Source organism: Phaseolus vulgaris, chromosome 2 (assembly GCF_000499845.2).
Source record: "Phaseolus vulgaris cultivar G19833 chromosome 2, P. vulgaris v2.0, whole genome shotgun sequence".
NCBI classification, from domain to species: domain Eukaryota; kingdom Viridiplantae; phylum Streptophyta; class Magnoliopsida; order Fabales; family Fabaceae; genus Phaseolus; species Phaseolus vulgaris.
Genome location: NC_023758.2, coordinates 36,756,024 through 36,773,435, shown reverse-complemented (window position 1 = coordinate 36,773,435; position 17,412 = coordinate 36,756,024). Strand labels below are relative to the sequence as shown.

General features: G+C 43.4%; 1 protein-coding gene across 1 annotated transcript; it reads left to right on the top strand.

Annotated features, from left to right (window-relative positions):
- The first annotated feature begins 4,404 nt into the window (after positions 1 to 4,404).
- Positions 4,405 to 5,812, top strand: LOC137811782 (polygalacturonase inhibitor 2). Its single transcript, XM_068613613.1, has one exon. It carries the CDS (start codon positions 4,689 to 4,691, stop codon positions 5,688 to 5,690), a length of 1,002 nt encoding a protein of 333 aa, XP_068469714.1. The 5' UTR covers positions 4,405 to 4,688; the 3' UTR covers positions 5,691 to 5,812.
- Positions 5,813 to 17,412: the final 11,600 nt, after the last annotated feature.

The following is a 17,412-nucleotide window of genomic DNA, read 5'->3' as shown; positions in this document are numbered from 1 at the left end:
GATTAAAAAAAAGGAAAAGTATCGATCACTAAACTAATATGGTTAAAATAAATTTATCTGATTAGTACAGTAAAGATTATTTTTATTTTAAAAAATAACATAGAAATCTAATATATTATGTCAACGTCTTTACTTGGATTTTTGACAAATCCAAGATTTAAATGATAACTATTTATCCTTTTTTTTATCTTGTTTTACTAGGTTCTTGGAGTCTATTTTATACTATATAAGTTCCTTTTCAACTAGTAAACATCCTCCCCTCTCCTGTCATTTTGAAACTCTTTAAATATCTCTACATAAATTTCTTCCTCAAGTTTTTTTACATATAAATGATAAATTTTATATCCTTCATATGAGAGTAAGGTATTCAACATTGTAATTATATCAAAACGTTAAATTGGAGTAAAACTTTTTTTTTATATAAAAGTTTGTATGTTAGGCATCACTATGCAACTTGACATCTCAGCTAGGCTGACACCTTAAGTAACAACAATCATCTGCCATTACAGGGAAAAAAAATTATTAAAAAAAAGAAAAAAAAAAGAAAATACAAAAATATGGGGGGACTAGACCAAAACCCACATGTTAACAAAAACGATACATAGGTAGACTATACCTATTCATAAAGAATTTTGAGAACAGACTAGATGAAAGTCTATTATACCAATGAAATGATTCTCTATGAATGAACCCTAAATTAGTCAACTTATAAGCACATGCATTCCCCTCACGAAAAATATGAGTAACCCTAAACTTGATTGTCTCACAGAAATTAAGACAAGTATTTCATCGATTACGAAGCATCCACGGAACATTAGTCCTAATAGTAAACACAGCACAAACCAAGGCAGAATCACATTCAAGCCAAACATTAGTAAGTCTCATCTTTTGAGCTTCCTTCATAGCATGTATAATTCCATAAAACTCAACAACCAAAGTAGTCTGAACTTCAAGAAACGTTGAAAAAGCACCAATAAATTCTCCCATACTCCCACGAAAAATACCTCCACAAGTAAGAAGACCAGGATACCCCCTAGCAGCCTCATCAGTGTTAATTTTAACCCTGCCTGATGAAGAAAATTTACATCTAACAGGAAGAGGACGAAAAACTTTCCCACTATGAGTCTTAATACCAAAAAACTTAATCACGTTGAAATCCAACATATCATTCTTCATTGAAGCTTTAGACGAATTTCCCACTAGACAAGTTAAATCTTTAATTATCAAAATAGCCTTAGAAACCTCAATCTTATCCTGAAATCTAGCATAATTTCTCATATGCCATATCATCCATATAGAAAAGATTGTCAGAACAAGCTTAATCAATTTAACCAAAGGACTACCGTCACTCTTAATAAAAGAAAGAAGATCATCCTTACTAGAGAAATGAGAAATAAAAAAAATCTGTCGAACCTAATGGAGTAAATACTTTTTAAAAATACACAGGATATCTTTTTGCATCCTTGTATTTATTTATAGAATTGTGTAAATTAAGTTTGTTCTATGACTCATTTAACTCCTATAAGTTTCTTCTATTATAAGGTATCTGCACTAGTTTTCATGTGATATTTTTTTTTTCAATCATCTTTAGCTCTTCCTTTAGAGCATTTATCCACTTGTCATCTTTCTTACTTTATTCAAATTATGTGGGTTTTTTGAAAATTGCTTGCTTATGGGTTTCTCCCAACTTCATTGTTAATTTTTCATGAATTTTACATTTTTTTCACTAGAATTTTTCATTTTATGGTTGAAAATTTTTCTAAGCTTTGAAAGTGTTGTCGTGTCCAATTAAAACTTTAGGTTCAATCTTCTTGTCAAGTTTTTCCCTTTTAACCTTTGAAACATAACATAAATAAACATAACAAATTTTGTAAATTTAATCTATACCCAACTTCAAATGAAGTTTTTTTTCGAACCTGATTGACAACCAATTCAACAACAAAAGTACAATAATGCTCCATAACTTGTTTCACAAATCTTTCTCATATAGCATACACCTTTCATGATACTTCTATTTTTTTTTTCTCTCACCATTTTGTTGTAGACTGAAAATCATCGTAAGTTAATGTTTGGTTTCAACTTCTTTCCAAAATTTATCAAAAACATCATTTGTGTATTTCTTTTCACTCTTAGATCTTATTATTTACAACTTGTAACTACTTTGAGTCTCCACCAATGTTTTATCTTTCCAAAAATATACTAACAACCACAATATTTGATTTAAATAAATAAATCCGACAATATCTTGTATATTTGATTGTTGTCATTTTCATAATAAAAATAAAATGATTTTAATGTAGACTATCTTACATAGTGTTAGATGGTCTAACACTAAAGAGATGATAGTATGAATGAGGTCAGATGATCCCAAATCATCTCTCAACGAATCTAATAGTAAATCCAGTCAATCAATATTCAAAACTTATTTTGCAATCAATAAAGCTTAGAAATAATAGTAAAGATAGAAGAAGGTTGAGATCATTATATATGAAGTCAATCAATATATGATTTTAAAACAGTAAAGAAGGTAGGTTAACTCTCAAGATCATTCATTTGTGAATTCATTATTGATTATCTTAAGATTTTAGTTCTTTCAATTCTCAGACAAATGTCGAACTTAATCAAATAAGCGTTAATCAAATTTAATATAATCTTATCAATAGAACAAATGTTTACTAAGTTGTTCAGTATCTCACTCGTCTCCAAGTATTTACTCGTGAAATGTTTATCTTCTACCTCTTGAATTAAGCAAACAAGAGATTGATTATAATTTAGAAAACTAACCAAGAAATTCAATTAAAGAAAAAAATTTGAACTCTTAAGAAGCATTTAAAACAATTTCTTAACAAAACCAAAATTCAAAAATATCATATTTTTTAACACAAATCGCTACAGAGAATTTAAGAATAAAACTTTATTAAAAAAAACCTTAGATTTTTTTGCAAATCACAAAAGAATCAATCCAAAGGAGTTTAATCTTCCATGCGGAGGTGAAACGAAAAGATTACAAATAAGAAAATAAAAAACTAATAAAACACTAATGCTTTGTTTCTCAAACGGATGATATCTCATTGAAGCTTGCATCTTTTTATAGGTATCTCCAAGGATATTGAAATAATTTTTCGGTTCATATATTGTTAAAAGTTTCTCAATTTTCAACTCATCAGAATTCTTGGATTTTGTTTCCAATTTTATCTCAAACTCAGTTTCTTCATATTTTTGCAGAAGAGTTGCTTCCAAATTTGTTTTTAAAATATTATAGATTTTATTCTCTAATTCTTCTACTCAAATTTCATTTCTTGTTTTGATTTAGATAAACAACTTGAACTTTCGCTTGATTAGACCCACTCCTAGCGGCAAACATTTCCTTCAAATCGTCTACCAAAATGTTTACTCTAACTAAAACACATGAGTGGGATAAATAATAGTTAAAATCCAAATAAATCTAGTTACATGAATCCTATTTAAAACAATGAATTTATACATGATTTTAATCCAAGACAAATATGATTAAATGTTACAAGAGAGAGTAAAATTATGCTCATCAAATATTCTCACACTTATCATTTTGCACTCTTGGACAAAACACTTTATAAACTAACCATGGATAAAAAATACAATGCAAACGACAGAAAAATAAAATTACAGCTGATACTAAGAACGCTTAATAAAAATTATGATATAATTTCAAAAAATCAAAAGAATAAAAAAATTGTGAGTCGAAATTTCTATATTTTAACACAAGTAAGTAAAATCAAAGAGGAAATAAAAAATGACAAACTCTCTCCCCAACTCGTTTACGTTGGTATTTACACCTAAACGGCATTTCAACCAAATTTCACCTTGCCTGATGCACGCTGCATTCATTTCAGTTTCTATCATTACTTATTGTGTCATCTCAGACCTAACATTGGAGATGTTATCATTGACGCTCACAATGACGCATTCAATAAGTCAATCTGTTGACATTTAGAATTAAAATTAACAAGATGAAATGAATATTAATTAAATACATTGAATATACATAAATATTTCTATTTCTTAGTTTTCATCTATATTATGTTTTGAATTCATTATATTTTCAAACGCTATTAATTTCACTTTACTTCTTCGAATTAACTACAAAATATGTCTAAGTTAGAAACATAAGAGTTAAACTTAGTTAACATTAACTTAATTTTAAAAATAATTGTTTGCTTTTATTAATTTATTAAAAAGGATTTTGAAAAATAAATATGTACTTTCTATTTGGTTAATTATGCCGACACTTTATATATCAAGATTGGTCCTTCCTTGTTTAGGGTGACGAAAATTGTTATATTAGGAAAAAAAAGTAATTGGATAAATAAAAAAATTTATAAAATCATATAACCACCCCCAACTTCCAATTATTTTAATATTTTTTATATTATTTAATTAAAATTCACATTTTATTATATATATTTATTTTTAAATCCATCGGTATAAAAAGCTTTTGTATACAAATAGATTTTGTATACAAGGAGTTTTCAACCTATCAATTTAAAGAAAAAAACCTCAATCCAATGGTGCGTACATGCGTGAGCGTGACCTTCCTGAACACTTGCACTGGCTTTATTGACTCCTATAAGTCAAATATAGCAGCTTGAAGGATATAACATCTCACATTATCATCCATTTTTATCACTCAATTCAATATCCCAGCAACCATGTCCTCAAGCTTAAGCATAATTTTGGTCATTCTTGTATCTTTGAGCACTGCACACTCAGAGCTATGCAACCCACAAGACAAGCAAGCCCTTCTCCAAATCAAGAAAGACCTTGGCAACCCAACCACTCTCTCCTCATGGCTTCCAACCACCGACTGTTGCAACAGAACCTGGCTAGGTGTTTTATGCGACACCGACACCCAAACATATCGCGTCAACAACCTCGACCTCTCCGGCCTTAACCTCCCAAAACCCTACCCTATCCCTTCCTCCCTCGCCAACCTCCCCTACCTCAATTTTCTATACATTGGTGGCATCAATAACCTCGTCGGTCCAATCCCCCCCGCCATCGCTAAACTCACCCAACTCCACTATCTCTATATCACCCACACCAATGTCTCCGGCGCAATACCCGATTTCTTGTCACAGATCAAAACCCTCGTCACCCTCGACTTCTCCTACAACGCCCTCTCCGGCACCCTACCTCCCTCCATCTCTTCTCTCCCCAACCTCGTCGGAATCACATTCGACGGCAACCGAATCTCCGGCGCCATCCCCGACTCCTACGGCTCATTTTCGAAGCTGTTCACGTCGATGACCATCTCCCGCAACCGCCTCACCGGGAAGATTCCGCCGACGTTTGCGAATCTGAACCTGGCGTTCGTTGACTTGTCTCGAAACATGCTGGAGGGTGACGCGTCGGTGTTGTTCGGATCAGATAAGAACACGCAGAAGATACATCTGGCGAAGAACTCTCTTGCCTTTGATTTGGGGAAAGTGGGGTTGTCAAAGAACTTGAACGGGTTGGATCTGAGGAACAACCGTATCTATGGGACGCTACCGCAGGGACTGACGCAGCTAAAGTTTCTGCACAGTTTAAATGTGAGCTTCAACAATCTGTGCGGTGAGATTCCTCAAGGTGGGAACTTGCAAAGATTTGACGTTTCTGCTTATGCCAACAACAAGTGCTTGTGTGGTTCTCCTCTTCCTGCCTGCACTTAATCATTTCCAGATTCGGTAATTATGGATGCATCATGTTTGCCTTTCTATGAACATCAATAATGATACAAGTTTAAATAAAAATAAATTTATGAAATAATAAACGTCTTGTATCATTATTATTATCCTAAAGTGAATTATAATATTTGCTGATAAGAAAAAAAAAAGCTCTCTCTCATAGGTATGTATAATTTTTAATACATTTGTACTAAAATAACATATTCTCTGTAAGTACGTCGTACTTATTTTATGCATTCGTTTAATTATACTAAAATGGTTTTAAAAACAATTATTTAGTGAAAACAACTTAAAAAATTAACCTTGCGTTATGAGATAAATTAAAAATACCAAAACTTCATATAATTTGTAACAGGGTTTTTAGAAAGTTTTCTCTCGCTCCAATAAATGTATTGCACCGAACATTTTATTTTTAATATATTTGTAGATAAGAAAAAAACTCATAAAATAAATATTTATTTTTTAGACAATGAATATATTTATACTATATAATATTTAAATAAATACAAGATTAAAGTACAAATTTCATAGCAGAGTCAAACATTCCACCTATATATCACTCTCTTCTCCAAGCATTCATTATTTATCTTATGTACTCAAACAAATCTCATTTGAATCATATAAAAAATTAAGATTTGATGACTTTTCAGACCAAATAGAATTATAGATAAAAATCTATATCTATAAATAATACAAGTTTTTTTTTTCAAAAAAATTCAAATGTTTAATATCCAAATTAGCAAAATGTGCACCAATCAACACACAACACGTGGACCAATGAAAACATGTCACATAATAATGCTTTTTAAAGTTTTCATTTTTCTCTTTCACTCCGCTTTCCCCTCTCTTTGAAACTCACACTCTCAAACCCTAATACTCATGATTTTAATCAAAGAAAAATATGATTAAATGTTACAAGTGAGTAAAATTATGCTCATCAAATACCCTCACACTTGTCCTTTTGCACTCTTGGACAAAACACTCTATAGACTAACAATCGATCAAAGGAATACAGTGTTGTTGGAGATCCCACATCGACTAGAGATTAGAGTCTTTCATTGTATATAAGTAGGTGCAAACCTCAACCTCATGAGCCAGTTTTATTGGGTTGAATTAAGTTTAAAGTCCACTTCGTAATATGGTATCAAAACCATTTTGAGCCTATCCTAGCGAGTATTTGTTGGACTTATCCAGCCACCCGCTATCGAGCCGCTATCGGACCACCCATAATATATAGTCTCACGCACGAGTTGGCAGTCTCGACGTGAGGGGGGGGTGTTGGAGATCCCACATCGACTAGAGATTAGAGTCTTTCATTGTATATAAGTGGGTGCAAACCTCAACCTCATGAGACGATTTTATGGGGTTGAGTTAGACTTAAAGTCCACTTCGTAATAAGTGCAAACAAAAAAAAAGAAAATTACAACATATTCTAAGAACGCATAATAACAATTATGATATAATTTCAAGAATTCAAAGAATCAAGAAAAATATGAATGGAAATTCCTATATTTTAACACAAACAGGTAACTAAAATCAAAGAGTGAATAAAAAATGACAAAACTTTCACTAGACACTCTCCAACTCTCAAGTGTTTAGGTTGGTATTTACACTAAGCAAACACTACCATATTAGCATGACTCCACTATTTACAACAATTGAAAAACATGCAATGAGATATCAAAATGAGTTCATAAGGGATGTAATGGGATCAAGATAAAGGTAGGTAAAATGGGAAAAAGAGACTTAAAACCATAGAAAAACAAAGAAAATAAATCCAAAAAATAAGTGTAAGCAATTTTACAATTCAACTTCTCTTTTTTATTTCAAGACATATTCTTTTATTGTTTTTTCATGGAGAAGACAGTCTACGCTTTTGTTATTTTCTTTTATTTTTGTTATTTTATTTCTTTCTTTTTCTATTATTCTTTAGTAATGAGTTGATATATGAGGAGCTAAGGTAAGAAAAATGAAGTACACCCCGCACACATATTCAAGAACCTATTCCCAAAATAATTTCAAATCTATTTTATCTTCTAAGGTATGAACAAACATGAATTTTCTATTTTAGAAGCACGGTGGCTGGTGTGGTGGAAGAAGTTGGTTGGTGCGGCACGCGAAGGAGGCTGGTGGCGAATGTGGAAGTTGAACGAATCTGCTTCGTATTGGCCATGGTGGCTGGTGTGGCGGAGGAGACTAACGGAGCAAGGAAGGGTCGTTGCGGGAGCTGGAACGGAGCTCGTGGTCGCGGTGGGACCTGCGACAGAGCTCGTGATCGCAGCAGAAGCTGTGGTCTGGAGGAGCGGAGACTGCTCGTGGCAGCGCGGTGGGAGGAGGTGTCGCAGCTAAGGGTGACTGTGGGTGAGGAGTGTGAGTGCAAATGAGTGAGGAGAGAATGTTGTGCGAAAATGAGAGAGTGAAAATGAGTGAGGGAAAGAGAAAGGTGTGCACGCGGGCTTTATTTTTTTTTTTTCTTGAACAACTAATCAACGATGATTCTGTACAAAACCGTCTTTATTTCCACACTATTCCACAATTAACGACAGTTCTTGCCTGAACCGTTGTTAAAAACACTGAAATTTGAAAAAAATTATGAAAATTGTCATCGCCTCTCTTATTACGGCTATTCTTTAAGAACACTTTATAGGGAGTAGTAAATTGCGTATTTTCTACTAATGAGGATCAAAAGGGTAACAAGTGGATTATCATGAGGGTTAACAAAGAATGTCTCAATCATATCAATTTATGTACGTAAAACACAATTGCAAAACAAAGAATCAAACTAAGTTCTGAAGTATAAGCAAACATGAGTGAAAATACAATAAAGAAAGTGTTCTCGAACTAGGTTGGGGATTGGGAGAACTATTGTCTTTGGATGTCACTCGGTCGGTCGTGCTTCACTTCCTCCTTCGGTCCTTCACGCTGAATGACTCCTCAAGCGAGTGGGGTACCTGCAAATGGCACTCCAACGCTCAAGTAAGTGGGGTATCGTATTCGGCTGGTTAGAATACTGTAGATAATGACGTACCTTAATCCTTGGAATGCGTGATATTTATATTACCTTGATGGGCCCTCGCTGTTGGGCCGGATTAGGGGGTTGTTTAGCGATTAGGGTTGGATTAAGTCGTTCCCTAACCGTGGGTTGACCTTTGCTAATTGGGTCAACGGTTTGACTAGAGCACCTTATGTCGGTCGGCCACGTATGACACGTGGTCGACCTCGTACCTTAAAGTATGGTCTTGACGCATGGGTTGACCGGGTCAATAAACCGGTCGGTCATCCCGGTACAGTTGCCTCCCAGGCTCGAGAGGTGGTACAGCCGAAGAGTCTGAAGAGTCTGAAGAGTGGGTCTCGGGCGGACTGTGTAATGATGAATGAAGTGATGTTTGGGGGCGCCTGAGCGATTGACGTGACGCGCATTAATGAGGGGTTTTTCTGGGTGCGAAGCGATGCGAACCGTTGGATCAAACGAATCCAATGGTTGAGGTTCTTGCGACGTTTGGGATTCCGAGGTCCTCTCGGGCTATAAATAGGGGCTGGGAATAGTAGAGTTCCACGCGTTATCTTTGTTTGAGCTCCGACACCTCGAATCAATCCGACCGATCTCTGTTGCCTTCTTCGTCCGTCTCAAGGTTAGTTATGTCTGCTCTTTCCGAGTCCCCCCCTGCTTGCTCGTCGTTTTCTTCGTCTTCTTCGTCTTCTTCTTCTTCGTCTTCTTCTTCTTCTTCTTCTTCTTCGTCCGGTCAGGCTTCCCCGGTCGGGGACGTGGATTGTGTCCATTCCCCGACATTGGTGAGAGAAGACGTTGGTAACGCGTCGGACCAATCGGCCCCCTTCGAGGGGCCGGCCTGGGTTGATCCCCGGTTGTGTGAGGTGTCGTCTGCCTTTTACACCGATGTCTCCGTTGCTGAGTTTCTGGACGGGGTTTCTGTCTTGAAGGCTTCGGCTGAGGAATCCTTGTTGGCGTTCGGTCCTTGTTCTTTGGAGGATCGTGTGTACAGGGAGCGATCATCTACCGAGCCTCCCTTTTTCTTCATGTATGGTTGTCTTTTTGCGGACCTGCATGTGTCTCTCCCCTTTGATGCCTTTACGGCCGGGGTTTTGAAGGAGCTCAACGTGGCTCCGACTCAGCTTCATCCCAATTCGTGGGCGTCTATGCAAGCGTTCCACATTGTTTGCCGGACGTTTGGGTTGCGCCCTCTTCCCTCCTGTTTTCTTCACTTCTATTCGTCGTACCCGGCCAAGCTTGCCAGTTGGCAATCGCTGGTCAGCCGGGCGGGTAGCGTGTTGTTCAAGCCCTTCACAGCCTCTTATAAGAACTTCAAAGAGAAGTTCTTTAAAGTGTACGTGGAGCCGGCCGGAACACGTTATTTTTTTGAGGAAGTCGGCCAGTCTCGTTTCCCTCTTTTTTGGTCGAGGAGTCCGACGAAGATAACGGATTGGCCGAGGCCGGCACATCCGAGCGAGCATGAGCGGCTCGTTTTTGCTTTATTTGATAGTCTCCCCAGGAAGCTCCCCGCCCGACCGCTCATGTCGTTGTACAATGCGATCGATCGCGCGGAGGCTTTCGAGGGTATGCTCTTTTCATGCACTTAGTTTATTACATTTTGCGCTTTGCTCTGACCGACCATTTCTTGTTTGGTTTGTAGAAATCGCGAAGAGAGAAATCCCCCAAGCTGTTGGGATGTTGCACTCGTTCAAGAACAAGCTGAACGAGAAGAGGGGGGCCACCAGTGCCAAGCCCCGGGCGGAAGAGGGTGCTCGGGCGGGCCCTTCCAAGAAACGTGGCCGCGAGGGCGGCAATATCGCCCGAACCGTTCGGGCGGCGGGGCAGATGCCAACTCCTCCTCTAGCGCGGTCAGCTAGGCTAACTTCCCCCTACTGACGAGTTCAACCGTCCTATTCCTACGGGGGTGGCGGTGCCCTTGGCCTCTTCGGGCGGATCAACGCTTGCGTTGGTCGGAGACGACCCGTCATTCTCACGGGCTGTGAGCTTCAAGCTGCCCTCCAACATCGAGTGGGAGATCCGGTCGGTCCCCGATGACGACCTTCTTGACGGCAGCATCGAGATGATTTGTCGGGGTCTATTTTTGGCCCGTCGGGGGGCCGACGCTCGGAGAAGCCGGGTCGAGGACATATCGCGCCTCGAGCACGTTCTCCAGGAGGCCGGGCACAACCTAAAGTAGGCTGTGGAGGCCAACACGACTTATGAAAAGAAGTTGTGTGCGCAAGCGGCCGAGCTGGAGAAGGCCGACGCCAACAAAGTCGCGGAGGTTATTCTCCTTCGCAAGGCATTGGAGGCGGCCGACCGTCGGGCTACCTTGATGGAAGAGGAAGCTGCGGCCGAGCGCGAGGCCAAGAGGGCGGCGGAGGCTGAAGTTTTGAAGACCATGGAGGACACCATGGTGCTTATTGGTCAGAGCTTCGATCTTGCCGTTCGACAGGCCGAGGTGCTCTACGGCGGTCCACCTCCTTCTGGTCCATTTGACCAAGACATGGAAGTTGTGGATGGTCGTTTGGTCCCTGCAGCGGCCGGCCCTCCTGGTGAAGAAGTTGAAGCTGATCCCTCTAATGAGGTTTTGAATATTGTAGACTAGGCGGTCAGCTTTTAATTTTGGACCCCTGGGGCCGGGGTGGCCCCCACTTATTTTCAATTAATATAAGTTTTTTCTTTCAATTGTTTCTGCATTTTCTGGACGAACGAGCCTTTGCGAGTCGAGTGGGCTGGAATAATTAACCTTAAATTGCGGTAAAGTTAACTAAATAAAAAGGACTAAGTGACCGGTGGGTAGATGAAATCAAGTGAGTGACTTGTTCTAATTAAAATCAATCAAGTGAATGTAACGGACTTCGATCAGTCGGTCATTCTTTGGCGAATTCGATTTAGACGAGTTTTGCTGTTTAGGCGAGTTTTGGTTCTTGCCGAACGTTAGGTGTGTGCCCGGAGGGTATGCTGGTTAAGGCTGCATCCTGGCCGAAATGTGTACGGGTTCGGGAGGGTATGCCGGTTGAGGCTACATCCTGGCCAAACCGTGTGTGTTACGGGAGGGTATGCGGGTTAGGGCTACATCCTGGCCGAATCGTGTAGGTTTCGGAAGGGTATGCCGGTTAGGGCTACAGCCTGACTGAGATGGGTACGGGTTTCGGGAGGGTATGCCGGTTAAGACTACATCCTGGCCGAACCGTGTGGGTTTCGGGAGGGTATGCCGGTTAGGGCTACATCCTGGCCGAGCCGTTCATGTCATTTGTTATACACACTTATGTACGGAACGCCTCGTTAAAACCTCTCCGACCGATGGATCGGCCGGTCGAGGAAAGAGTGCGTATATTTTATTCATGTTTAGCTGAAATAAAATTTTAGGTGCGTGGCATTCCACGTCCTAGGTACAATTTTTCCCGATAGATGTTCCAAGTGATAAGCTCCCCCTTTTCCTACTTCTCGGATTCAGAATGGTCCTTCCCAATTTGATGAGAACTTGCCGTCCGACTTCCTAGCGTTGCTGCGCATTCTCCAGACGAGGTCGCCTTGTTGAAAGCTTCTAGGCTGGACCTTTGAGTTGTATCTCCTTGCCGCTCGGAGCTTGCATGCCGCTTCGCGTATCTTGCTTTTATCCCGGAGCTCGTTCAAGAGGTCGAGGCTGACCGCCAGACTTTCCTTGTTGAGGGATACGTCGAAGAGTTGGCGTCGGATGGATGGTTCCCCGACCTCTACTGGTATCATGGCCTCGGTGCCGTACGTGAGGCTATAGGGGGTTTCTTGTGTGGTGGATTGCGGAGTGCAGCGGTATGCCCACAAGACCTCGGGCAGCTCCTCCGTCCATCTTCCCTTGGCAGTGTCGAGCCTCTTCCTTAGTTCGTTCAATAAAACCTTGTTGGCCGCTTCGGCTTGTCCGTTCGTCTGTGGGTGCTCAACGGAGCTTGTGAGGGATTTGATACCGAAGTCGTTCTAGAAAGTCAGAAGGCCTTGGTCGATGAATTGTCGGCCGTTATCGGAGACTGTCGAGTGTGGTATGCCGAATCGGCACACTATGTTTTTTCACACGAAATTTTGGACGTTTCGGGCGGTGATTGTGGCTAGTGGTTCGGCCTCGATCCATTTGGTGAAGTAGTCTACCACGACAAGCAGGTGTTTCGTTTTGCCTTTGCCTGGTGAGAACGGGCCGATGATGTCCATCCCCCAAATGGCGAACGGCCAGGGTGATGTCATGCTGTGCAGTTCTTCTAGTTTTCGGTGGTGGAGGGGGCCAAACTCTTGGCATTTTTGGCATTTCTTAACGTAATCAGCGCTATCTCCATGGACGGTCGGCCAGTAGTATCCTGCGCGGACTATCTTGGCCGCCATCGTTCGTGCTCCGGAGTGGCTCCCGCACGCCCCTTCGTGGATTTCTTGTAGCACGTATTGGGATTGTTCCTTGGTGAGGCACTTTAGGAGTGGCGTTGAGTACCCCCTTCGATACAGGTCCTGGCCGATCATGGTGTACCGGGCGCACTACCGTCTGATGTTCTTCTCTTCCCCCAGTTGGCATGTTCCGTGCTCCAAGTACTGGGTGATCGGGGTCATCCATGTGTGGGTCTCGGTGATTGTCATGCATTCGGCGTCACCTACGCTCGGCTGTGCTAGTCGCACCTGGACGACCGATCTGTGGTGGCTTTGTTTTTTCGAAGATGCCAGGCGTGAGAGTGCATCGGCACACTCGTTTTCCTCCCGTGGTATGTGCTGGACCGCCACCGTGTCGAATTTGGCCATGACGTTACGGAAGGTGTGGTAATATCGTTGGAGGAGGGGCTCCTTGACCTCGAATTCTCCTTTGATTTGACCTTGACCAGTTGGGAATCGTTCTTGCATGCGACCTCCCACGCGCCCAGGTCATTTGCTAGGTTGAGGCCGGCCAGTATGGCCTCGTATTCCGCCTGGTTGTTCGTTACTTTGAAAGAGAACTGGAGGGCTTGTTCGATCAGTACGTCCCCAGGCCCCTCGAGGACGACCCCGGCTCCACAAACCGTTTTGTTGGACGAGCCGTCCACGTAGAGGACCCACCTGGCCGAGGTTTCTGTGTTTCTGGGGAGCTCGGCTGCGAAATCTGCCAAGCATTGGGATTTAATGGCACCCCTTGGTTCGTACTTGATGTCGAACTCTGAAAGTTCGACCGACCACCCTATCATCCGTCCTGCAAGGTCGGGTTTAGATAAAATTTTGTATATAGGATAATTGGTCCTTACCCTGATTTCGTGGTTCTGGAAGTACGGGTGCATTCTCCTCGCTGTCAGCACCAAGGCTAGTGCCACTTTCTCTATCATTTGGTACCTGGTCTCGGCTGCATGGAGCGTCCGGCTGACAAAGTACACCGGGTGCTCTTCGCGGTCCACTTCTTGGACGAGGGCGGCGCTGACCGCTTCCTCTAACACCGCTAGGTAGACCACTATAGGTAGGTCTAGACGGGGCTTTTTGATGACGACCGGGGAAGACAGGAATTCTTTGAGCTGGCCGAAGATTTGTTCGCACTCCTCGTTCCAACTGAACTTCGAGGTTTTGCGAAGCATGGTGGCTATCGGCCTGATCCGTTCAGCGAGGCGGGGTATGAATCTGGAAAGTGCTGTCAGCCGGCCGAGCAGCTGTTGAATTTCTTTCAAGTTTTTCGGGCTTCTCATTTTTGTTATGGCCTTGCACTTGTCGGGGTTCGCCTCGATCCCTCTGTGGGTCAGCATAAAGCCGAGGAACTTGCCACCTTCAACGCCGAACGCACACTTCTCGGGGTTAAGGCGCATGTTGACCCTTCTAAGGGCGTCGAAAACTTCTTGTAGGTCTTTGATGTGCTGGCCGCACGAGTCGGACTTCACCACAATGTCGTCCACGTACACCTCTACGCTTCTGCCGATCATCCCTTTGAAAATCTTGTCCATGAGCCTCTAGTAGGTAGCCCCGGCGTTCTTTAGGCCGAACGACATTACCTTGTAAAAGTAGTTTGCGACGTCCGTCGTGAAAGCCGTTTTACCTCTATCGCTATGATGCATGCTGATCTGGTTGTAACCGGAGTAGGCGTCTAAGAAACTCAATATTTTGTGACCGGTCGCTCCGTCTACGAGCCGATCAATGTTAGGAAGGGGATATGAGTCCTTGGGGCATGCCTTGTTGAGATCTTTATAATCTACGCACATCCGCCATTTGCCGCTTGACTTTTTGACCATCACGACGTTGGCCAGCCAAGTGGAGTATCGTGCCTCGGCTATAAAGCCGGCTTTTAGGAGCTTCTCGGCCTCACTTCGTGCGGCCAGTCGCTTTTCCTCCCCACGGTTTCTTTTCTTTTGTGCTACCGGGCGGACTTCTTTATACACCGAAAGGCGATGGGTGATGATGTCCGGATGGACGCCCGGTACGTCGGCAGTCGTCCAGGCAAAGAGGTCTATGTTCCTCTTGAGAGTTTGGTGAACGAAGTCCGCATCGGCGGTGGCCATTGTCGTGCCTATGCTCGTATACCGGTTCTCCCCGTCAAGTTCGGCTTGGCGTAGCTCGTCCTTGGCTTCGAGTCTTGGCTCGATTTCCCTGGGGTCCAGGTCTGCCATGGTGATGCCCTTCTTTGGTTGGGGTGAGTGCCGGCGGGGACTTCTCCCCCGGCCGGCGATCTTGCGCTTGGGTGAACGGCTGCCGCTGGGCCTCTGTTGTGTAGGCTCGACTCGTAGGCTTTCGGCGTAGCACTCTCGGTCGACCTTTTGATCTACGTGGATGGTCAGGATGTTGCCTGAGAGAGAAGGGAATTTCATTGCTAGGTGGGGCGTGGAGACGATCGCTCCCAGCTTGTTGAGGGACGACCTTCCAAGGAGGATGTTGTAGGACGTGTTGGCGTTTATAACCAGATATCTGATCTTGAGGGTTTTGCTGGCCCCTTCCATGTCGAACGTTGTGTACAACTCTATGTAGCCCCTCGTTCCTACGCGTTCCCCCGAGAAGCCGACCACGTGGTCGTTGTAGGGCATCATTTCCTCCTCCGGTATTCTCATAGCTTTGAAGGTCTTCCAGTATAATATGTCGATCGAGCTCCCTTGATCCACAAGGGTCTTTTTGATCGTAAATTTATCGATGTCGACCGATATCACCATGGGGTCGTCCTGGGTTGGGTCTATCCCCTTCAAATCTTCGTCTGTGAACGTGATTGGTGGCATCCTTGGCCGGGCGGAGACGAGGTTTACCTGGTACTGCCTCCGCCACCGAACCCTCCGGCTATGGTGTTAATCACCTCTCGGCCTCTGCGAGTGTCGGTTTGCGGGGGGTCGTCTCTTCGTCCCCGTCGGTCTCCCCGCCTGTCACCTTCTCGTGGGCTTGGGGGGGGGGGTTCGGTCTCTTCTTCTAGGCGTTTGCTCCTTGCATGGGGAGCGGCGCATTTCCCGGGTCCCACGCACAAAGCGTCTAAGGTGCCCGGCTTGAATGAGTTCTTCGATTTTGTCTTTCAGGGCTTGGCACTCTTCGGTAGAGTGGCCGGTATTCTTATGATACCGACATCTTTTGCTGCGGTCGGTATTTTCTGGGCTCAAGGCCCTTCGGGGCGGTGGTATCAGCTCGGCGCTCAGAGGTGTGTAGCGGGAGAAGCAGGGGCCACGATTGTCCCTTTTCTGGTCCCGACCGGTTCGGGACCTTCCTTGCCGCTCTCTATCCTCCTTCTTTTCCCCGCTTGCCTCGGCTCGGGCGTTGTTTCTGAATTCACGAAGTTCCTCCAGCTGCATGAATTTTGCCGCTCAACGTCTAAGATCGTCGAGGTTGGTAGCCGGCTGCATGCACAGACTATCGGCAAATGGGCCTGGTCTGAGGGCGGTCAGCATGTGATGCATTGCCACCTCAGGACTGAGGTTGCGAATGCTCATAGCGGTCTTGCTGAACCGGTCAATGAACGTTCTGAGGGACTCCCCCTTCTCTTGACGAATGCCGACCAGGGTTATGGATGTTAGATGGTGGTGGCGGCTTGTTGCGAACTGGACGTCAAACTTCGCTATCAGGGTTTCGAAACAATCTATAGAGTGTGCCGGGAGCTTGGTGAATCAGCTCAGAGCGCTGCCCTTTAAAGAGGTTGGGAAGACTCGGCAAAACACTACGTCGTCTGTGGTGTACAGACTCATGTGGGTCGTGTATGCGTCCACGTGCTCATCTGGGTCGGTCGTCCCATCGTATCGATCCCTGTTGAAGCCTTTCCATTTTTCCGGCAGGGGGGTTTCCATGACACGGTCGGTGAAGGGATGGCGCCGGTCCGGACCCGCCGGAGTGGTAGTGTTGATTGTCTTGCTGGGATGGGATTCTCCATCCATTTCTAGAGTGAAGTCGTTTTTAGTGTCTTTCTCGGCCTGGAGGCCGGCCCCGGTGGCGTGAGACCTGCTGGCCTGATTGGTCATGGCGAGGGACGGCACCCCTTCGACCAGTTTTTTCATCCGCTTGTTCTCTTCTTGGAGGCTTTTGATTTCCTCCTCGTTCTTCTTAGCGGCTTCCTCGTGCGCCTTCCTCATCTCTGCTAGTTCCCTCTGAAGGGCCATCATCATTGCTGTTTGATCTGCTTCGGTCATGCTGCGGGTTGATACCATCTACTGTTGTGGTCTCTGCTGGCTCTCCTCTGCCCCACGGTGGGCGCCAATTGTTCTCGAACTAGGTTGGGGACTGGGAGAACTATTGTCTTCGGATGTCACTCGGTCGGTCGTGCTTCACTTCCTCCTTCGGTCCTTCACGCTG

Coding starts and splice junctions, on each gene's coding strand:
- LOC137811782 (XM_068613613.1), top strand. CDS start 4,689: ATGTCCTCAAGCTTAAGCATAATTTTGGTCATTCTTGTATCTTTGAGC.